Below are 24,323 nucleotides of genomic sequence, written 5' to 3'. Positions count from 1 at the left end.
TATTATATAATTATTTATTTTTGTTGTTATTAAATAAAACATCGCATACAATTTCGTTGCACACATCAAAAGTTTATTTTAACTTTTTCTTTTTTTTTTTTTTGTCAGGGTTTTTTTCTGAAAAAAAAAAAAAAAAAAAATAGAAAGGCAAGTTGCGGTTCTAACAAACATAATCACAGATATTACTTCACCGAGTGCAGAAAATGTAAGACGCATAATTGGTACTATGCATGCATAAAATCTACTCCAGATAGTGTTCCAAAAAATATATATGCAAAAAATTCTGTGATATATTATTGAATGATAAAAAAAAATGAATAAACAAAAATGGAAAATAAAGAATAAGCGTACTTAGCACGAATAAATATTTTACTATGTAAGCATCTTTTTATTCTTATTTCTTTTTGAAGTTCTCTGAACAGTGCAGACGGGCTACTAGGGCAACGCATGGGATTTTGTCAATTATATACAGGATTTTGCCAGCAAGGAAAGGAGGTGATTATCATCCGGTTGTATAAGGCTATTTTTAGGCCACATATTGAATACTGCATACAGGTCTGGAGGTCTCATTTTAGGAAGGATGTAGATCTTCTAGAAAAAGTGAAGATAAGGGAAGCGAGATTAGTGAGTAGAACAAAAGGGCGCTCTTACCAATAAAGCCTTCTGTTCTGCGGGAGATATGCTTGAGATGTTTAAAGCTTTGAGAAACTCAATGCTGATGGGATTCTTCCTCTTGCTCAGATTATGCACATGAAGGGACATAAATTTAAACTGAGGAAGGATGGTTTGAGGATAGATGTGCAGAAATTTGCCTTCAGCCAACGGATAAGCGATCGTTGGAACATACTTCCTCTTGTGTTGTTGAAGTGCGTACTTTTAATGAATTCAAGGAAGACGTAGTGGAACTATTGGAGGGGTGGAAGGTGATGTGGGAAGTTTTTTTTTTTTTTTTTGGCTGTTGCTGTATAAGCTTGCTTTCTTGCATCAGTTTCGCTACTAATCGTAATACTATTTTTGAAATTATTTATTACAGTTTTTTTTTTTTAATTTAAGGTTACGGAGCTACGATTTTTTTTTATTTTTTTAAATCGTAGCTCTGTAACCGTTCAGAATCGAATGCATGTTTATATGACTTTTTTTTTGTGCGTGTTTTCGTATTTTGGACCCTGAAATATGCCCCCCCTCTTTTTTAAATAACTTGTTTATTAATGGTAAACACATTTAAATATATCTAACAAATAACTGAAACAAATTGATTCTCATTTTTTAAACTCATATTAACGTATATTATTTCATTAATATGAATAGTAATTGTTTGTTTTGTTTTGGGAGCTGTTGTTTGGAGGATAATTATAAACTTAACTTCATAATTTATATTAGATTTATAAGTTATACTGATGACTTAAGCATTCAGTTTGCCAATTCTGCACTTTGTTGGCAATTTTTTCTGTTTGTTTGTTGTACGCACATCAGCGACTTAGGCCATATTGCACCTTATGTAAATGTCTGTAAATTGCGTATGTTCTGTGGTAGATTTGCTGCTTGCTGGATGAAAAACCAGTTTCGGGGAGAAAAACATTGCTATCCTCACTTCAGATCTACTAACTCAGCCACGTTGTGAACAGGACCAATAAAAATTCCTCGCGTCACTGAAAGGATTTGAACTCGGGTATTTACCACCCGGTGTAGGGAGGACTGATGTCCTTCCACATTGCGGGCTCTGGACAGTTGTATCCCTGTTCTCCAGTCTTTAACGCCGATCGTAATTATGGTCGTTATTGTATCTCATGCTATGCGAAATTTTACTTATTCTGTGAATGGCAATATTTTGAAGAATATTCTAAGGGGACTAGGAAACAGACTCTGAAAGGAAAAAGGCAACAAAGCTTGTTATGATGAGCAGTAAAGGGGAAATTGCCATAGAGGGGGGGGAGTTGATTTGCGAAACGGCTAGGATTTTGTTCCTTAAAATGATTCAGAAATAGAAGGCTGCACACCGTTCTAGAAATACATCAGATTTATTTAGTTTTGAAAGTTCTTTTAAATTTGACTTCATTCTGCTTCCAAATTAATAATTGGTGTGTGTAATAAATCGTTTAAAATAATCAGTCTGATTAAAAGCATGCTTCAGTGGCGGATCCAGTAGGAGCAAAATCCTCTCCCTCCCCCGAGACTGAGTAATTTGATCCTGAGTAAACATTGTGCGTTTAATGATATTAATATAATCACTGTCAATCACATATATCAGGGGTGGCCAACGAGTCGATCGCGGATTTAATTTCGGTCGATCACGACGAATTTTAAATATACAGTCATCCCTCGATTTGTGCACCTTGTGCAATGTAATTTTTGAGATGGTAGATCGCGGCACATTTTGAAGGAAAAAAGTAGATCGCATCACAAATTAAATAGGCCACTCCTAAAATATATCATCGGGGAAACATTGCTCCTCCGCACCCCAGAAAAACAGTATGGATCCAACCATGGCTTGTCCACAGTTTTCTTCTTGTAATGTACTTAAAGAGTAATTTAAAAATATAGCATTATAAAACTCCAGCTGTGAGCAAGGAGTGGCAAAACTATAAATTCTATCCCCCCCTCCGCCAGATTACTGAACGGTCACCAAGTGATATGAATCATACGAATTCAGCCGCCCGTTGGGGCCCCAAGCGGTGGCGGTATGGTAGTTTCATTAGGGACAAGCATCACATTTTCCATTACTTTTTTTTTATAGAAAAGTACGCAGATTAATGTATTTTAAATTTGCGGCTCCCTGTCAGCGGCTCCAGATGACAGGGTAAGATTCTTCCAAAACGTGTTCTTTTACGTTCTACTTTCATCTGTAAAAAAATAATAAAAATCAATAAATAAACTAATAGACCAGCTCCCTCAAAAAAACACGAAGGCTTGATTTTGCTTTTATTTATTTGCAAAATATTAATTGGAAATTTACTGCTTAAGAGAAACTGAAAACTGTACTGCACTAGTAATCCATCGAATAATTTTAGAAGTAGAAATACTCTGATGTCTTTATGATACCGTTCTCCCAATAAAATTAACTATATTTCTGATTGCGACATTACCTTCCACTTCTTCAATGTTATCGTAATTTTGAATAAAAACTATACCGGTTAAAAAAAAAAAAAAAAAAAAACGAACAGTTTTGTAAATATGAAAATAAACAAAAAAACACAAAATTGATAAATAAGAAACGCATTATAGTACAAAATGTGCTATAATTATATAAAAGCGCCTATTTAAGAATATCAACTTCCAACTAGCCGGACGCGGCTTACTGGCCGTTCGAACCGCATGTTTGACCCTGCTCTACTTGGTAAAGCGCATGAGTATTGCGCCAGTCTGACTTCATTGAACACAATTAGAGCTATTGTCAGGCTACAAAATAACCCTCTTGTGTAAAGAAATCGTAGCTTTAATAAGCTGCTATTTAAAACGCACATTAATAAAAATTCAGCGCATTAAAATAAAAAAAAAATGCTTTCAAATCCAGCTTCCGAAACGATCTTACAAGTTCTAATGCAAACAGCGCATACGTCCAGGAATTTGAAACAATGCGCTATACGTCATTTCCGGAAACCGCTATGGCTTGATTAGTCAATATTTCTCTATAATCGGCTATCGATTAAAGACAAATACGAACTTTCTTCGATAGTTTAATACCGAAGAGTGACAAACCGTTATTTGAAAATCAACACTAAGTTAAAATTCATTTTTATAAGCTACAAGGGAATTTTTAATACCAGCGCGTTCACTCCAACTTAAAATGTAGCCGCTCGTACCGATTACGTAACATTACGGTTCTGCAAGCGATAATTCATTTCGAAATACCGAAGTGAACAGAAACAAATCTATACTTGCGTACTGCGAGAAGAAACAGCAAAAAAAAAAAACAAAAAAAAACGCAGTTTTCCAAGTCGCACCAGACTATTCACTGTCACAATGCAAGGGTAGTTCAATCCCAGAGTGCACCTCGCCATTGTCTGCGCATGTGCCAGTTCTCCTCCGTTGGAAGAAACTCCCTTGTCGCTAGCCTTGTACGCTGTAAAGGTACGGATAGTGTAAATCCACGCGCTTGTGGCAATTAGCGCTCTTCGCAGTTCGGCGTTTAAAGTTAATTAAATCGGACTTCTTTACGAAATATGGGCGAATCGCAATACAAAGATTTGATTTTGGATGCGATCGACCAGTTGCGCAAAAGAAAAGCCAGGCCTGACCTAGAGCGGATATGTCACATGTTGGAGCGAAGACACGGCCTACATGCTACCTCAGTACAAGTCGAATTGCAACGGCTTGTTCTTGAGGGGATAGTCATTAAAGTGGATTACAAAGGTAACACGAGCTATAGAAATGCGGCAAAATGGATTCGAAGTAAGAGCTACCTTAGCAACAACATTCTGAACACGCGCACTGCCATTGCAAATGCCCTGATTGATGCCATTTCTGCTCTAATGACTATAGCGAACAGCACCGGGACTGAGCTCGCAAAACAAGGGATTTCGGCGCGGGAAATCGAGAAATATTTATTCAACCGCGGCTTGCCCTTAAAACTAACAACAGAAGCGATAGAAGCGGCCCTCGAAAGGGAAGTTAGTGCTGGCAGCATAAAGAAATTATCGAGTGGAAATTATGCGCTTAACTGTTTCGTGGAGGAGGAGTTTCAACCCGCGTGTGTGTTGGAGCCCGAGTGTATGTTAGTGCAGGAAGAAGAGAGCGAAGAAAAAAACGAGGAGTTAAAAGCAGCCAAAATGAAGCAGCCACAGCAGCAGACTCTTATCGCCGTAACTGCGTCCATGAAGCACGTGCCTGGGAAAAGAGGTCGCCCTGCAAGCAAACGCAAGGTTAGTACAATATATATCATTTTTGAAATTGTTTTGATACATAGTTTTAAGTTCGTTTGCCAATGCATTACGTGCGCGAGTAGGCTTAGTTTCGTATTGTGTTTACCTTCGCGTATTCGCTAATGTTTACCGATTTCCGTACGCATCCTTTTAGGCGAAAGTCTGTTAACGGGATAAATGTAAATAGCGATGTTTCGGATAAGTTTAGAACGCAGAACAAAGGAGGAAATTGATGGGAACAAGTCGAACGTCATTGATGGAATGTCGTTGGCCAAGCGTATTCTCCGCTTTTTGGTGTCTGACCTCTTCCTGTGCGTCCGCTTTGTAATTCGGGTGGCCGTCTAATGACTATTCGTTTGTTTTTGCCGGTGACGAATGCAGATGCGTGCACATCTGGAAGGGATGCTCCTTTGTTCTTCATTTTTTTTTTTTTATCAAAGTAATGCACACTTTAGGGTGGGTTGGGTACGTATATTAAAGGTGTTTTTTTATTCTTCTGTTTCATCTTAGTAATACTGTGTCCGTGTTTGCACATTTTTTTAAAATTTATTTTTAATTGGAGTTTTTATTTTACTTATTCTATTTATTATTTTTTTTTCTGGTGATTCTTTAGCAATTATGGGTTGCTACGCCGTACGAACTTTGTATTAGTCATCAAAAAGTACACTAATAGGTCATTAAACTTTCACACGACCTCCCTTAAGTGGCATAGTCCGGGGATCATGAGATACAAGTTATTGGTGACCAAAAATAAAATTCGAACCAGTATATGCAGTGCTGGACAAGGTATTTCAGCACCCCGGGCAGAATGATTTTTCGGCGCCCTTTACTAAGGATATATTTTTGCCTCATTCTGCGTTTATTGCCCCGGGTAAGGGTTCTAGCTCTTACACTTAATCCGACACTGAGTATATGTTTCTCAATGACCACTTAGGAGAATAGCGAAATTAGGGATTTCTGAGAATCCCCATTTGAATATTTGGCCATTATAAATCCCCAAATGCCTAATTTTTGCAGTTTTAATTACAGTTTTTACCGACTTTTAATTTTACTGACTTCTTCATGTAGAATAGAACTTATGATGGAACATTCTAATTAGGGGTTAGAATTTGATAATTTAAATTATAGATTAGAATTACAAAATTTGGAATTGTGATTCCAATCATTATCTCCCTCTGTAATGGGGATTCTGATTCTAATCCAGTCTTCATATTTTCCAATTAGGGATCGATAATTTGGGGATTTCTAATCTCCAAATTATCGATCCATAGATTCTGTAATTTTCAAGTTTTCGTAATTCATCTTAAGAGAGAAAATTTACAGATCTGAGGATTTTTTTTTTTTTTTTTTTTAAGAGAGAAATAAAATTAGTATTTAGTTGTATTGACTTGCTAAGGAAATAAATATTTTACAGCGTGTGCATAGTTAATTTTACGATGTTCTAAAAAATAGTGCCTCCGTGTGTGAAGAATTTTTGTTCCAGGGGTGTATTTTATCGGATCATTCCAAGGATACACTTGATTGGCGGTACGTTTTCTGAACTTGCCGTTATCATAGAAAAATAAAAGATAAATGGATGAAAAGAGACGGGTTAATGGATCGGATAATAACTTGAAATTTCAAATTTTTCTCTATTAATATCAAAGGGTGAAAAATAAAAATAAATAAATAATGGATTTTTTGGCAGCGTTCTCGCGTGATTATCTGAAAGTGTCAATTTATTTATTTATTTTTTCTTTTCGAGAGTTTCGCCCGTTAGTGTCTTTTCAAGTTGCATCTCTGCCTTGTAAAGTCGATTTCTGAAAGGAATTTTACTGATTTCTTCATTTCTTGAGAAGAATCCAGTTTGCTTTACCTCAATTTTGCAATAAAATCAAACAAAACTGAAACATTCTGCCTAAACGCTCTTCAGTGATATTAGCAGCAATTTCGGTTTCTGGCTTGAATGTTTCTCTTCCATTTAGCACATCTGGCAAATTGGCTTGATGTGAACACATCGCAGATAAACCAAATTAAGACAGAAGATGCAGGCTTCTGCAAAGAAGGCGCGAGGTTATTTCCATTTGAACTTCCCAAAGGAGGTTTTTATTAACAGTGAAGTTAGGGTTTGTTAATTAAGAGTCCACCTCCGTAAGTTGCCCACTTTTTCGCAAATCCATTTCGTAGTCGGCGAGCGATGTTCGCGTTTGATTACGATTATGACATTCCTCATGAATATCGCGATGGTTGGTCATGTCATCTTCCTCTGATTTACAGGTATATTTGAAGTTTACGTTATGGTCTGTATGTTTGTTTTTCTCTATTCGTGAGTGACCATCAAACTGTCATGTTTAAAAGCAATCTTGCTTTGGTTCAAAGTCCCTCTGAAGTGCATATCAACATAGCTGTCGCATTCGTAAATTAGAACCAGTGGGTTTCTAAGAGTACCGTCAAGTTATAAACGGACACAACTTTTTGGGAAGATGGAATAACTGTAGTAATTGAATTGTATGAAATTATTCGAACGGGATAATTTCATAGCATTCAGTGCCCTTGGAATAGTTCGGATTTATTCATATGGGCTCTAACTTTATATTTTCCAAGAGGCGTGAATAACTGGTGATTAATATCTATGCATTTTACAGAAATATGCCATTCTGACCATCCTCGACGTTACGAATGTCAATATTTTTCCATTGAGACCTTGTATCATTTCTTGATGATGAAAGCGTATACAGATAGGGTTGTCCTCACTTCTAATGAGGAAGGCAAGAACCTGTTGACTGGCCCAGTTTTTTTCCTGTCCTGACGTCCTTTGATGTTTTTCATTTGGTGATCTTGAGATAAATCTACAGTCAAGTGATACCAAGTGATCAGGAGAATTTTATAAAGCTCACAGCTATTAATGAGTTAAAAAACAACAAAATACCTCTTACTACTGCAAATACAGTTATAAATAGCGGATAAATCATAATTTGACCTTTAAACAAAATTATTTATTAAAGTACAGTATATATTTTTTAATATGTTTTTATTAAAAGTTATATTTTGAATGTTTTTTGAACTGTTAATATCTTCTCAGCTTTTAGAATAAAACGATTTATATGTCATACTAAAACTTTTTAAAGTCCTGTCTTCGCGAACTGTAGGCTGTCTTTGTATCTATTTGGATCTTCCCATTGAAGTAGCCTCTCTTACAGCACCGTGGCTTCGTTACCTGTTTGGAAAAGTTCGCGCTTGGTTCACGTCCTAGACTTGAACTTTATATAGTTCAAGTCTTATAAAGTTCATGTCTAGGACGCCTAGCAGCAACGTACATATTGAAATACCGGAAATATATATATATAATATAGTATATGTTTGTAGAAGTCACACAAGACTTTAAGTCTGGACATGTAATGGAAGCAAATTTTTAGATTAAAAATGTATTTTGGAGAGGTTCCTTTTGATGAATTCACTATGCAACATATTTCACCCTTAACTACAGGATTATTTTTACGTATTAATATTCTAGAAGATGGCAGAAACTTTTGATCGGAAAGGTGAGGAGTCCCACGGTGTTTCAGTACTTATGTATTATAAAATAAAGCTTTGTAGTGACGTTGAGGGGAGAGGGATTCGGTACCCCGTGATATAGAAGACCCAGTGTAGATGTTTCATTCTTAGCTGTTATTGAAGTGATAAAAAAGGGATCCTGTTGAGATTTTGCTCCAGGGCTTGTTAGCTTTCGATGCTACCGTTTCTGTGGACCAAGGTGACACGTACCTCTGGGATTGAAATCCGCTTCACAACTTATACAAGATTAAATGGCCATGGTGCACTATAAGCATGACAAACTGATTATTAAATTACAAACATACACAGTATATGTAGTATTGTAAACTAACGGTACCGTATAATTGCCTGAGATGGGGGAAATCCTTCAAGAATTCCTTCTGGAATCCTTCAAGAGTGGCAGCCATTTTGAACATTATCTGTCACAGTATATGTTTATTAAACTTAGACATATGGTATATCTATGAGTTATTTGATTTTTGTCAATTTATCACAGCTTTATTTCTAAAAATTATGTCTGTGGAAATTCAAAATATTTTTAAATTTTGAGTTCTTACAGACTCAAAATATTATATATTTTGAGATAATATCGTTACTGTATTGCCCGGTGTATTTAATAGGGAAAAAAATCGAAGACATCTATGTATGGCCCTGGTACAACGTTATCCTTGGTTATAAGGAGATTAAGACTTTGTAATCGTTTTTTTTTTTTTTTTGTTTAGTTCATTTTATTCAGTTAGTTTACATTTGCAACAAAATTTAGAAAAGATTTTTAGCTATTCCAGGAAACTTAAATTCACTCCCCCCCACATACACCGGGAGTCGCATTCCATAATCTGGAAATCAGTGCAGCAGCGTGAGTAAACTGAAGCGAAAATATCATCGCCTACGCATGGGCGAAATGCGATTCGCCGGCTGAGTAAGGCACCCAAAGCAATTTTATCCGGCCCTTGGCGATGTTCCGCTCTTATTAATAATATAGCCTTCAGTTTCTAAGATGGCGCCTCTCCGAGTAGAAAGCTGGTCATTGTTGATTTTTTGTACAAAAACAGGATGTTCTTAAATACCCAAATGGGGTTTATTGTAATTGCAACCGTCATGTATCATCTTAAAAAAAAAAACAAAAAAAGTTGGTTGGTGAACTTTTTCAGCTGAACTCTGCATTTCAAATTGGCATGGGAATTATGGATTTATTGCTGACTTTGTTAAGACTACAAGTGGGTATTTATGCCTTTGAGGTATCGCTGATTTTGCTTAGATGAAAGGACGTACAGTATTTAGAAAAAAAAAAAAAAAAGTTTAGGCTTGACGTAGCCGGGTGTTCAAGAGCCAGAGTGCAATAGCACGCGCTCTTTGAGTGGATCGGGGTTCAACCCGTGACTACTAAATACGATTAATGTTTGTAGTGATGATTTATTGTAAACTTTACTGACCTGGTGGTCGTGTCGGAGTATAAACGAGAACATTTTTTGATGTCAATTTTCTTGGGGGTGGGGGAGAGACACGTATAGTTACGAGACAGCTAAATGTCAGTTAGTAAGAATGATTAGCTGAAACTGTGACCGCAAAATACCGTTAATTAACATTTAATCGTATTTTGCTGTCACATGGATTTCAACCATGGGCACTTCAAAAAACACTTTTACTCCTTTGGACATCAATGCGCACAATCTAGCGGATAAGCAGAAGTGGACCGATATATGACAGGGATTCCATCCATGGTCTCCGGATTAACTCGAACATGCCTGGATAGATATAAAATGTCTATCATTACAATGAAGTAAAGAGTTTTTGCGTGTATGGTTCAATTGATCCACTTCCCCCCCCCCCCCAAAAAAAAGATGTAAGATATAAGTTGGGAAAACTCAAGCCTTTGCATTTATCTGTAAAAAGCATATGCTGTAATCCTGTAGTTTCTCATTGAAGAGAAATGGTACCGCTGCATCATTACTGAGTCCTCTGGAATTATTACACTGACCTGTGGTTATTGTATCAAAACTTTTGGGCCCTTATACGCTCGGCAGTAATGTGCCCCAGAATCAACATGGACCACTTTTTAATCTTGCCACATGAAATGTGTCTTGAAAAGCATCGGCTTCTCGATGTCACCAAGCTAGTCTGCTTTTTCCCAAACTGGCAAAAAGCAGGGTTCCCGAAACTCTGGGTTTTCATGCAGTATAGAAAATCATTGGCTTACGAATTATATATGCAGTGTTATTCAACGGCGGTACGTTGAGTTCGTGGGACATGAATCTGCTTTAAAAACATAAAAATCTTGCATATGATAGATTTATTTCGTCAGCCGTCACTGGGGTATTATACAGAGAGCTTCTGAGCCTTTTGAATAAGATCAAAGTGTAGTGGTGTTATCCAAATATATTTATGGGACAAATTTCGTATTAAAATGTAACGAAGGTACAATATTCTTAGAGTTTATTTTTAGATTGAATAGCTGATGTGTGCTGTGGTGTGGCTTTGTCGAATTGCCCTGATAATCCTGTTAAATGTGGCTTATTCATATGCCCTCTCAGAAAAAAAGCATAAATTGCACCTTGGGGGAGATTAGACGTGTATTCCCTGTGGGATTAGGCAGGTGTGATTGTACGGGTGGCGGTGATAGCCCCTTTGTATTATTCTCTAGTTTTTCATTTCAGTGTTTTCTGTTCCCCCCCAAAAGGCTGATTGTTTGTGTTTGTTATTTGGTTTTTAGGAGCATTAGCAACTAAGGCCATATTGCTCCTACCAAAAGGCTGAAGAATGAAGTTTATGTTTATCTATAGAGGTAGAAAACTTATGCTATAAAAACAAGTTTTATCAGGGTATCGAAACAACAGTGGGTAGAAGGTGGAGGTGTTGTATGCGGAGATACATGTCTTAAATTTCTCCAGACCAAGGCGAAACAATCGAATAGTTGACGTTGACCACGGTGAAAACAGTAGCTTCTTGGAAAAATGGTAACATATGATGGACACAATATTAGCCTTAGCATATGATGCAAGAAAACAAGCTTATGCAACATCAGCCAAAAAAAAAAAAAAAGTTCCCATTTCACCCATCCATTCGCTCTAAAAATTCGTCCAGTTTTTCCTTGAATTTATTTAAGCTATCAACTTCCACGACAGATGGAAGTTTGTTCCAGCAATCAACCACCCGCTGGCTAAAGGCAAATTTCCACACATCTAATCTACAACTGTCTTTCCTCAATTTGAATTTATGTCCCCTCAGGTGCGTAATCTGAGCAAGAGGAAAAATCCCATTACAATTGAAGCTCAAACCATTCAAAACCTTATATACCTCAATACTTTTTTAATCAGATGATAGTAAATGATAATAAAGCACCGTTGGTATTTTGTTTACCTCTTCAAAAACAAGACAACTGTTTTCGACTTCAGCTGCTGGGCATTTTCCGAAGAGTGTAAACACTATTATTTTGAAATTGGAGATTGGTTGTGGACATTTGGTCTGGTTCGTTTGGATTCCACTGAAATACTAGAATACTAGTTTGAGGCGTGAGCTATTTCAGCCGTCTCTCGGTGAATAATTACAACAGTGATGCTGACCAAGTTTGGATTTCGTGCAAACTACAAGAGTTCACCACATTCGTAGTATGTTTGTATTTGTAGATACATTAATGGTATTCAACTGGATAGAAGAATTATTAATATAAATATCTTACTACCTGTAAGTTTTTTAATAAAAATCCTAATTGTGTTCATTTAGCCGAAGTTTTCTGACCCTTTCGGTCTGGTTTTCTATTACCACACGTTTATTCGGGCTACCTGTAATGTGTTATGCAATTAGTAACTAGAATATTCCGACTCTTGCGCAACCTGTGAAGGACACGTTGGATTCTCCTAGTGTTGATAACCTTGTAGTTCGGCAGAGGCTTAGAAGACAACAGCTTGCTCTGAACCGCTCTTAACAACCTGGATAGTTTATCAAGACTCTTGCCTAATTTTTGGAGACTGGCTGTGGACATTTAGTCAGGTTCTTTTGGATTCCACAGAAATACTAGAATGGTAGTGAAGGCTCGAGCTGTTTCAGCCGTCTCTTGGTGAATAATTACACCAGCGACGCTGCCCAAGTTTGTTAACATTGCGAATCCACAGAAGTATTAAAAAGAATCAACTAATTAAACTTTGATCTTCAAAAGTGCTAAATTTATTTTCATTTCCACACCAGTTTCCGGAATATAATATACACTCATCCCCAGCAAACAATTCTAGTGCATACTGGCGTAGTATTTATACCAATTGAAATTATTTACATAATTTCAATTGGTGCAGCACTTACTCTGCACTGTGAACCTCAGTGCAGAGTAAGTGCTGCCATTGCCCTTTACTGGACTCTGAAGCAACATTTGGTGTTCCACTCGCATGTTTTCACTTTAAAGAATTCTTTTTAAAAAAAAGAGTTAATTAATTCCCCCTTGAAACTCTCCTAAGATCTTTAAACACTCATTCCATCCGATTCGAATTGTATAAAGTGTTAATGAGTTTATATAATTTTAGAGCTTTTCAACGAGAACCGATTTTGGTTCCAAAACGTTTAAGTGAATTCATTGAAAATCAAATATAATTTTGCAAAAATTATCCATGGACGCAAATTATATTTGCGCTTTTCGTTTAATTTGAAATTCTTTCTTTTTGAAATCTTAAAGATTTTTCACTGAAACAGCAAAAAATATCTAATTGTCCTCTCAGCACTACCAGTGAACGATTTCGCAAAAAAAAAACAAAAAAATAGCTAACGCTGAGTGTTTTTTATTATATTTTTAATCACTGAATACAGGAAAAAAGTGCGGAACATGAGGCTTTTAATTTAGTTTGGCACGTTTCATGAATTTCCATCGGACACCCATAAAATAGCGGCCTTTTCTGTGTAATTAAGGACACTGCCTAAACACAATCGAATTCGTTTTGATACGCAGACGATTGGCAAAGTACAAAGCTCGTTTGGTGTGCATCGTTTGGTCTTACGCGTTTCTCGATCCATTCTAAGCCACACTCAAGGCCGATAGAAAGGACGCTGATACCAGATATGGCTTGTAGGTCGAGGATCACATTTTCACCTTACCGGCGCGAGAGACAGTTCCTTAGCGCTATCACCGCGCATGCGTACATATTAATACACCGATTCACGGATTACACTCAAGCGGAAAGCGTTACGCAGAACAAAGTGTGCGGACATTGAGGCATCACTAGGGAAGACACCGCAAAAGTCGAGCAGGCCGTTACCTTAAAACTTTTTTTTTTTAACGTCCCTTGTTTGAAATAAATAGCTGGACTCACTGCAAGATAATCAATTGTTTAAGTGAAGAAATTCTGGGTTTTTTGGATTTAGAGCATTCCATTAGATTCAAAAATCACTATTAAAATTACAATTATAATTGAAAATCATATATAATAGTATACAGTATAGGCAGAACTGTGCAAATGGGGGTGCTTTGGATGCACCGCACCAGGGCCCCTGATCTAGGAGGTCCCGAATCGGGGGAGCCATCAAAGTCTCAATATAAATAAACGAGGCCCCTTAATTCCTTTTGCATCCGGTCCTCCCCAAGTACCTTTGTACGGTTCTGAATATAGGATGTTTCTAGGAATCCATCTGGCTTATTTTAATTAAAAAATAAAGGGGATAGACGTTGTTCATTTTAGTTGTAACACCGTACATAATATAAACCATGAAAAATTCAAATATACTATAAAATTATTTAAATTTATATAACTGTCATACATTTTGAAGAACAGCGTTATTTTTTAAAACTGTTTTTTTTTTTTTTTTTTTTGGAAAAACCTGCACTTTACTTAGGTGTCTTTTTATGAAACCCCCAAACACGAAAGGTGTTGGAACCTATAATACTTAAAACCGTGCTTGGGTTGAAGGTTGAGAAGCTGAAAGAAGATACTTGTTGACATTAGATTTGAATTTCTGTGCATTGTAATTTTCAGGAAATGAGTGTGAAGAAAGATTGTTCCTGAAAACGGAAGTTGAAGGTTAAATGAGGAAGAAGAAAAAAAGTTGGTTTCTGTGGGTTTGAAGTTAGACAGTGAAAGGATGTTGACTGGTTTGAAAGAGAGAGAGAGGGGGGGGGGGGAGATTATAGAAGCCAGTTCAGAAGAAGAGTGCCCATGGAAGTATCTGTGGAAAAGGCATACAGCAGAAACAGATGGTTTGGAAATTTTTCACAATTTCCTGACTCTGGAATAAATTTGGATGCATTTTGTGGAAGCTGGCATTGATTGAACCGGGAATGAAAACTTCCACATGCGTTTATTGTATGTTCTGTTGAAGCACTTGTTTCCGGCTATATGCTAGGAGAAAAGTAGCATATTCTGCTATATATACTTTCTATTACGTAATCAGCCATTTTAGTGTTGGCTTCACCTTGTTGCTGAAAATCCTGAAAACCAAAAGTGACAATCTCCAACTTCATGTGGAAGTTAAAAAGACAAACTAAACAGCGCATCAATTTACCAGCTTGGCTATCCTTATTTCTACATTCACTTTCGAGACGTAAATTTTAGATTTTCTTAAACTATGCTTGTCCCAGATGAAATATGCAGCCCATTACTGCTCGATATGGCCTAGTGGTAAATACAACTTTGTGAATGGTCTTTTCAAAGTTTACAACCACGAATTTTGGGGAAAATCCCAAAATTAAATTTTCGACGCATTTTACCAGAGTAAACAGAGTTCTGCCTACTAATAGAATGACATTGAAATACAGTGACCGTTTTCAATTATATGTAGTAAAAAATGGCAAAATATATTTCACGCAGTACCGAAAAGTACAATCTAATTACATTTTTTTTCGAAGTTACAAACGTGCTTCATATCATATGCACAGGAAGAAAACCATAATTCTGTTCTCCTAGTTACGTATCAATAAAAAATGTCGCCCCTAGTTCCAAAATCTTCCAATGTTCCATAACTTCCTTCGTACTTTTTGGCTGCAGTTGCCTTCTTCTGTAGTACGTATCGTTTATTTAACGATGGATATCGTTTTCCGTAATTGTATCCAAAATACCTGTACCCCAAGTATACATTTTTAAAATCTGATTTGGAAGAAATAAATGATACAATTGAACCAAAGTGCAGTTTGTTTATACCTGCTAATAATCAACAGAAGTGACCTTGGTTTTCTTTCATAGCAGAATGGATTAACTGTGATGGTCTTTCTGATATATCCTCCTCGGCTTTCCTTTTGGCTGACGAACTAACAATCTGTAGATTGATTTTGTTTTCTTCCTTTTTCGTGACAATAACAACGTAATTTTTTTTTTTCTGCAGCTCCCAGAAGCCACTTTTTAGCTCTTTTTATTGCTAAATGTAAACCCCTTCACCAACAATAAAGGTTTGTCCTTTTCGCTTTCGAATAACTTTCAATTATCTGAGTACTCATTTTTAACCTGTCTCAGTGAACTGTCTTGTGATGGTCCTGTTAGAAGTCTGAAGCTAAAATAGCGATTACATTAGAAAACTGCCATCTCTCCTCAATTGTTTTTTTCTTGGAAGTCACCTGAAAAGTGATTGACCACTTGCTCAGTTCCAGGAAGGGTTGGTCCCCAATTCAGTGACCATTTGTATGTCATCAATGCACCTGAGGGTTAACGGGATTACTGGTCCGCCACATTACTTTGCTAATGGAATGGATTAATTTTGATGGTCTTCCTGATATCCTCCTTGACTTCTTTTGGCTGACGAACTAAAAATCTGTTGATTAATTTTTTCTTCTTTTTTGTGACAATTAATATTTATTTATTTATTTTTCTTCTTTTTATTTAATTTAAAGAACCATACGGTTCCATCGTACGATCACGGCGCATGCGTACTTAATAATCTACGAGTTAGTTTTTTAAAATGTAAATAAATCGATTTTAAATACATTTTATAAAATAAATTTTTTATTATTTTATTGTTTATAATTATTAATAATTATAATATTTATTATTTCACTTTTTTCGTAAAATAAAATTTAAATAATCTTAACTTTTTAAGGTTTTGAAATTTTGTCTGAAATTGAAGCATGTAATTTTATAGCGAATAAAATGGGGGGAGGGGGGGAAAGGATGGTATTTTTCTGAAAGCCGTATGAAAATATACGGCACATTTACCGTCGATAGCATAAAAATGTCGGACGCACCAGTCCGTATAATTTTAGGAGTCGAAGAAATTTTATTTTTATGAACATAATAATTTAGATGTGACGTCACTCATCATAGTTTATAAACCTCACTTTAGTTTTTATTTCCGTTTCCCCACCACCTTTTATTTTTCATTCGAACCAGATTTCCACTTGCAGTGCAGGTTGGTTACAGACGCTAAAATACCAAGTGATGCACACTGTCGTTACGCTTTTCATAATGCTGCCGTTTTTATCTAATTTTGCATTTTCGCTTTCACTTAATATTATTACCGCTCTAAACAACACATAAAAGCAAACACAAGTTAAACCCAACCAAGTATGCAACGATAAATGTAGTTAAAATTCGCCAGCGTGCATTTTTATTTGAAAAACTCGAAAATGCGATCTGTGTGCTGTCGATTGCGATCGCAGCGCCCTCTCTTTTTCTTGTTGGTAGCTACATAGCCATATAAGATGTTACTCTTAAATGTCAGTGTTATTACGCTGAATTGAAACGCGAATTCATGTGTTTCATATTGCTAAGTTTTGCGTTACTAATTCGCAAATTTTATAAAGGATATCTAAAAACATGTTTTTGTTAACTGGTATTTTTTTTCCATTGCTAAATTGTCATTTGTGACCAGTGGTTTTTTAATGATGAAACACGTGGAAGTGGGACTACATTTTTGTTTTTTCCTACAAAAATAGTTGGCCGAATTTTTTTCAAATAAAATGCTCCAGGCTGTTAAGGAGCTTTATGTATATATAGCAGTAATTAAAAAAAAAAAAAAAAAAGAGAAGACAATTCTGAAAATCTTTCCTTAAAGTGTTTTAATATAACATTTTGATGTGAAAAGAATGCATTATAGTTTAATATTAATTTATTTTAATTTAATTAATTTATTATTTATTTATTTTAATATTCACATTATTTTGCCTGAATTATATTTGTATAATTCTAAATAGCATTTGGTCTACATTTTTCTGAAATCAGAATCGTTTAATTTGTAGATTTTAATAATAGTGTATTAAAATATAGTGTATTCATTATACTTTTATTATTGTATCGATAACATTTTGGGACACAAATAGTTTCAAACATTAAATTTTAGCATAACTTATACATTTACAGAGACAGTGTATTTCTTAAATGTTACTTAAATACATTTCGTACGTCCTTTTTATAGATCATAAATTCATCGTGAGTGCTGTACATCCTTATCCTCCCCGCTAGTAATGACTAGTTCCACTTTGCTGCTCATTGGTTGGTTGCTTGCTTTGGGGGGTTTTTGGCGTGTCGACTGTTTTGGTCATAATGTTAGTTCCAGTGACCAAGCGGAAAATTGGATACCCCCAGCAAAACTGATCAGGAAAGTCTCAAGAATAACGATGGAACTCTTACCCCCTCGTGCAGATACGGGGGTCGACATGGCAGATCTTGGCGCACTATAGCTTTAGATGCTGATGCGCCATAAAAATCCTAATAACCAATAATAATAACCATGCCAGATCACCTGAGCTTCTGTACGTCATTGTCTTCTTTATATGGCTTTTATTGCGTTTACGGGTATTTTTGATGTTGTGCGGGATGAAAAGCTAAACTCCTATTTCGTTTGCCTGAGATTGGCGAAGCACCTCATGGCTGCAAGAGGCTCCTTTAGAATTTCCCCAATCTCTGTGTGCTGTACAAGAATTGGTTGAGAGTCTGGAAGCTAGACGACAACTTGTTGATAACTTTCGAAGGCGATTTGGATTTCGAAGCATTCTCTTATTTGCGTGTCGTTTAGATTGTCATTGTACGGTTACGTATCTCAAGATGTTTATGCTTGTTTTTCTTTTGTATAATTTGTCTTACTTGTGTTTAAGGTCACCACTATTAACTTTGTCTTTCTCTGAATATAGCAGTTTTTTTTTTTTTTTTTTCTTCGAAGTTTTGAGATCTCTTCCCCAATCTGGTTTGTGGCAGGACACATGTAAAATCTTTTCAAAATTGAGTGATGCTTTTGAAGAAAAAGCTGAGGATTTTGTATACAAAAGAAGCAATAGATATGGTGCCAAGAAAGGTTAGAGGTGAAGGTTATTCCAGAGAAATCTTATCTTCTCTGGCTTTCTGAGTATCATTGAAGAAAAGCCTACAGACAGGTGAAAAAAAAACAAAAAAAAAAAAAAAACCCTGTTTTATTTTTCTCTTTTGCGACAAGACTTTCTCCCCTTCGGAATGATGACAAATTGTATTTTTAGTTAATGGTGGGCAGTGGAGTCTGCGGTTTTATTACAAGACAAAACCACAGCCATCTTCTGATAGAGTGTATTGGTTATAATTAGAACGGACTTTTCTAGTTCGCAACGGTCATTCGGGACTCCGTTTTTGGGTGGGGAACATCGGATGCCGGATTTTCTTGTTTGGCAGACGTTTATGAGGAAAACTTCAAGGTTGCGTGGGTGTTGGAGAGAATGAACTTTCGAAGATACTTGCTTCTTTTCGATACCTTTGTCAAGGACTACTGGAAAGATATCCTTCGGAGGTTAAACTTTTAAATTAGGAAAGCGGCTTTCTGTATGACGTGTGATTCAGAAATAAATAAAAAATAATAATATATTAAAACGTGTGCATTTTGTATTGCATGAATACCCAGGGAAACTAATTATTCATACCTTAATTTTGTGGATCTCTACAGTTATGAAATCCCTGACACTTTTTATCAGTATTCCCAGAAGGTATATGCAGTTACCTAACTACTGCTTCCTAATGTTTTGGGTAACTTGTGAAGGTACTAAATATTTTCTGACTCTAAAAATAACTTCTCATCAATATTGTATTAAAATCAGTTCTGATTGTTTCCTCATTTTATTCATGGTACCGCATAGTTTTAATTTGAGGTAAGGACACATACAGTGCATGCGCATTATTCCTTTAAAAAAAATGACATGTTGGTTCTCAGCTGTCGACTTTTATCGGGTTTTAAGTCAAACGAATAGCGGAGTCCGAGGAGAACACGATAAGTACCTTGTATTCTTAAAGCGTTCTTCAAAGAAAACTTCATTGATCTGTTAAGTTGTGATAAGAAGTGTTTGGTGTCTTTTTTTCCCCTCTCCCTCTTTCTTGCTTCAAACGCTTTTTTTTTTGCGTTCATGTATCAGGGGTTGTCTCCTCACTATTAAGAACCATTAGTACGATTCCCGGCATCTCCGACAGAAGATGGAAATTAGAACTTAGCAGATGAGCTGCTCTAAGAGCTACACTGGTTAAACAGAATTAAGGAAGCAATCGCAAAAAGCAAAACAACTTTTTTACCCTTTGGGTTACCACAAAACATTAAAGTACATCTATATCTAATACCAAATACTTGTATATCTGTTTGTGTACTTTTTTGGCTTTTGTGTAATTGTTTTCGTCAGTTTTTCATCCCATCAGTTATTTTTAATTGCCAACGAATACTCTAAAATATTATGAATAAGCCCATCTCTGACATGTTCCAAAGGGCTGGCAACAGGGTCCTCGCTAGACGGTAAGCACCGGGGGAGGGAGATTGTCTGCGAGGGTAAGTTTATTTAGCGTATTCTCTTCATTCACACCTCCAGTATCCCTCGGGGGTTGGTTTAGGATTTGCTCTGTAACTAAGTATGCTGTGTCACGTACCTTGCTGGAAAAATTCGTAGTATTATCTGTAGTATTGCCACGTGACTAACTTTTGAGTAGCATCTCGTAAACTTCCATTTTTATTGCGTTTTTAACTTCTTGTTTCATTTAGTATCCTGTCAGATGCATTATGAAGTGTGCTGGTGGCCGTATTTCCTGCAATATTAATTAATGAACAGTATAAGACCTGCTTAATTAAACACTATCCTCGTCAGTATACTTCAAACCAATTTTTGATAACAGGAAGGAGGTAGTTTGGGTAACTTGACCATTCTTCCTTTAGCACAGCGGTCAATTCAGCTACTGGTTACAGGAGTGTTTGGTCTGGTCTGGTCCGAAGTTCCACTTCAAATGTTCAGTGGGATTAAGGTCAACGCTCTGGGCAGGCCAATGAAGATTTTGTAGGCGCGTCTTCAAAACAAATCACTACAAACTGTGCAGTATGATATGGCGCATTGTCATGCTGAAACAAAAAAGGGCTCTCTTCCATACTCTGCTGCTTCAGTGTATTAAGAGAGAAACTGCGGTGGCTGGCGTGGCATGGTTCATTTTTCTTGAAACCCAAACCCCAATTCGGAAATATACTGTATATGTTATACATGTAGTGTGTTATTTATTAATAATGTATGCGTGACTCAAGCCTTAGCTCAGGTTTAGTACGTGTAAAGACATCTGTGAGACAGTATTGCTCTTGATTTATAATAATTAATTAAGCTATTGCTATAAATTAATTATGAGAAAATAGACAGTACTTTAAGTTCTAACTATAAAAATCTTCTAACTGCAGTGATAATTTCAAGTAGAGTTGACAGCTGTGTTCGCCTCCGAAACACCTCAACCAACGTCAGAAAATGGTGATAGCAGAATAATCACTGAAGACGAGTCCAGGTTCCGCCACTAAGATCTTGAATCAAAACAACAAAGTTCATAGTGGAAGTACATCTTCCACTATGAACTTTGTTGCTGTCTGCAGTCTGCTGGCAAGCTTATAATCATCACCCCTTTCGATTTCAAAGGCATTATTTACACTTATAGTGTGGGGAAAAACAGAAAACAAAAATGTTCTACTGGGTCAGACTGTTCTGGTCACCTCTCGTAACTAGTACAATTTCAAATACTGTCCATAAATGCCCCGCTAATCACTTGTTGTTTTTCACCTTTTCACCCTTTTTTACAAATGCAGTCTCTGGCTACAGTATTTTTTTATTATTATTATTTTTTTTGTTATAATGTTCGTGATCTTATCTTCTAGAGCCTCTTCTCTCTGCTGCAAGTTATTACGCTATTGGTGAATCCAGATGGCCCTCGGCTCGCTCCTCTTGCAACAGCTGTTTACTAAAATTCATTACTGGACACGATTTCACTTCAACCGGCACGTTACACTCTTGCTAATGTGTAGCTGTTCAAAATTGAGCCCCTGAAAACCTAATAGGCACATTCAGACAGCTGATAGATCACCAGAAAGTTTTCGTTGGTCAGCTCTTTCTACTGTAAAATGCTTGATATTTGATTTTTGTGTGATCTGTTGGCCCTAACGTTAAATCTCTTCTCCTCTGATGAACCACATCATTCCAAAGAAATAGAAGTTATTCTTATTTGAGTAGATGTGGTTCCTGGAAATTTTGAAACCGAATACAAAAGACATTGCTCATCGAAACACGCCATTATACGACTACACGAATGGGAAAAACATCTTCGTATTTAAAAACAAAAATACGTTTAACCTACCAAACTTTGCATTATAACCTTTTCAAATTATTTTCACTTGGGACTTAATACACCAAATTCAGCGATTCTGCTGGCTTTGGAAGGATGCCTGATATTGCTTTTCGTAATATTTTCAATGAACCTTCCAGACATCGTTAACTCCTTTGAGCTTAATTTCATTTTGGGACAAGAGGTCGCGGAGAGCAAAGTCCGAAAAATAACAGGGAGGGAGACCACTTTTGGTTTTTGGCCTGATGCTGTTGGAGAAACCGGGCACTATTTTATCGTATCATTTAGTGTTTCTAAAACTGTTTTACCAAGCTTGAAACCAAAATTTGATATTAAAAAATTCGGTTCTTTTGAAAGCCATTTATGAATAATGCGAAAACTTTATTGTAATTTTTTTTTTTTTGGTTTATTTATTCAGGCTTTATTGGCAATATAGAATTTTCATGAAATTCTATATTTGAGCCTTTCAAAAAGATTTGTAGAGCGATTCCAGGTTTCATTAAAATCGAACTTATAGAAATCCAGCAGTTATTATTTCTTTGTCCGTCCGTCCGCATGTAATAACTCGAATTCCAGCGATGAATTTTCATGACACTTTACATTTGGACCTTTTACAAAGATTGGCTGAACCATCCCAAATTTCATTAAAATCTGAATAATAAAAATCCAACAATTATTATTTCTTTGTCCTTCCGTCCGTACGTGGAGGCATGTAATAACTCAACTCTCAGTGGATGGATTTTTATTAAAATCAGACTAATATAATCTGTAAATTAATATTTATATTTTCCATACATAAAACGTGTACCATATATTCTGGCTGAAGCACTGGATATTACGTTTGATGTCATCCGCTGGTTGAAGGAAGTTTTAATGTGGCGGATGCGCAGAAACGAAATTTTTCGGTTCGCGCATAAGTCTTTGGTTTTTGCTCTTTATTTCTGTTATAAAACTTAAAAAATTTTTTTTTTGCAACCTGCGTAACAGATAATCTGACTTAAAATGCAGTCTATGGTCACAAAAAGGTCACAAAATTCTTCTTAGACCAATAAAAAGTCGAATTTTTGAACCAACTTAAATTCTTTGTCTTGATAAAAAGACCATTATGTTTATAAATATGGATAGGTTATTACATCGGCAAGAGCCCTTATTAATGCACGAATTCCAGTTGTTAATGGACTGAACTCTTTTTTTTTTTTTTTTTTATAGCCTGTTAAATAAAATTTTCACTTAATCAGAGAACAAGTTCGCAAACGAAGAAACGGAAAAATAAATAAAATAATAATCACTTAAATTATCTTTCATTTTTCAATTTTTACAAACTTCCTCCACTACGCAGACTCAAATAATTTATTTACTAACAGCTATATCTAATTACAAAAGAACATTATGCACACTGGACTGCATCCATGTCTTCTATGACCTGAGAATTCATTCAAATATCATGTGGCAGTTTACTGTTGGCCTCTATGCTTCTAATGAGCGAAATGGGCAGTCTGGATTTCATAAATCAAATATGATTCGCTGTTTATTTTTAAAGAAATGGGAATTGCCCATTTATTTCATAAAATCTAGGAACTCTATTGTTTATTGCTACAAGGTAAGCCTTTGGTTTTAATCTGGGATTACAATCAAATTAGTTTCTACATGTTGGAATTATTGTTTACATTAAAACGCAGTTGTTTCTAATCGTTAAAGATTGTCAGATAAAAGAGTTTGTTTTGGTTTCACGATTCGGTCTCGATCTTTATGACATCTAAGAGATATATTTTTCAAGAGTATAAATAGTATTATTTTGCTTTATTGCAAATACGCTGCCCTGTCAATTTATTAGAGAATCTAGCTTTCATGTAACTATACGCCACTGTCATAAATAAACAAAATAGCACGTGACGTTTGAGTCATGTGGTAAGACACCAATACAGAGAGATCAAATTCCCCAGTAAGCTAACCAAGTGTTTCTGGAAAAGGAATGCGACTATCGTACTGATCTTAGGTGTTCGTGCAGTGGGAGCCTCTTTTATGGTCCATACCTTTACGGGGTTGACCAGTGTATCGACGTAGACAGCGTCTAGTATTAACTCATGAGCCAAAACATTATGACCCCTTGTCATCACCAGTGGACGCATCCCACAGCAACTAGGAGTGACGTCACCGACCAGCGCAGCATATATAGTGACACAAGGTAGTGCCTGTCAGTTTGTCACTATGAAGCTGGAAAATTGCCTGGTCTGACCAGCGAAGGTTTCAGCTCCATCATGCCGATGGACGGCAAGCAGGTGAGTAGCTTCCACCTGATTGCACGGTCGGACGAAAGCAGGCCAGTATCATGGTTTGGGGGAGTTGTTTTCATGGACATCCCCATTGAACACACCGTTACTCCCAGATCCTTCCTCAACATTGTTTCGGACCAAGTTTTGCCGTGCATGGTGACTGTGTATACAGA

At 36.3% G+C, this 24,323-nt stretch overlaps 1 protein-coding gene across 2 annotated transcripts in view; it reads left to right on the top strand.

Annotated features, from left to right (window-relative positions):
• Positions 1 to 4,045: 4,045 nt before the first annotated feature.
• The window catches only part of LOC150086098 (histone acetyltransferase KAT6A-like), a 171,358-nt gene continuing 151,080 nt past the window's right edge, over positions 4,046 to 24,323 (top strand). For both annotated transcript variants that reach the window (XM_090373705.1, XM_090373704.1), the window contains exon 1: positions 4,046 to 4,859. In XM_090373705.1, coding sequence (XP_090229831.1) covers positions 4,161 to 4,859 — 699 coding nt within the window. In that variant the 5' untranslated portion in view covers positions 4,046 to 4,160. The remainder of the gene's footprint in view (positions 4,860 to 24,323) is intronic.

The sequence above is a fragment of the Mastigoproctus giganteus genome, chromosome 5, assembly GCF_048544385.1.
Source record: "Mastigoproctus giganteus isolate SK-2022 chromosome 5, ASM4854438v1, whole genome shotgun sequence".
NCBI lineage: Eukaryota > Metazoa > Arthropoda > Arachnida > Uropygi > Thelyphonidae > Mastigoproctus > Mastigoproctus giganteus.
The sequence above is the reverse complement of the archived record's forward strand: the minus strand, read 5'-3'. Positions and strand labels throughout refer to the sequence as shown.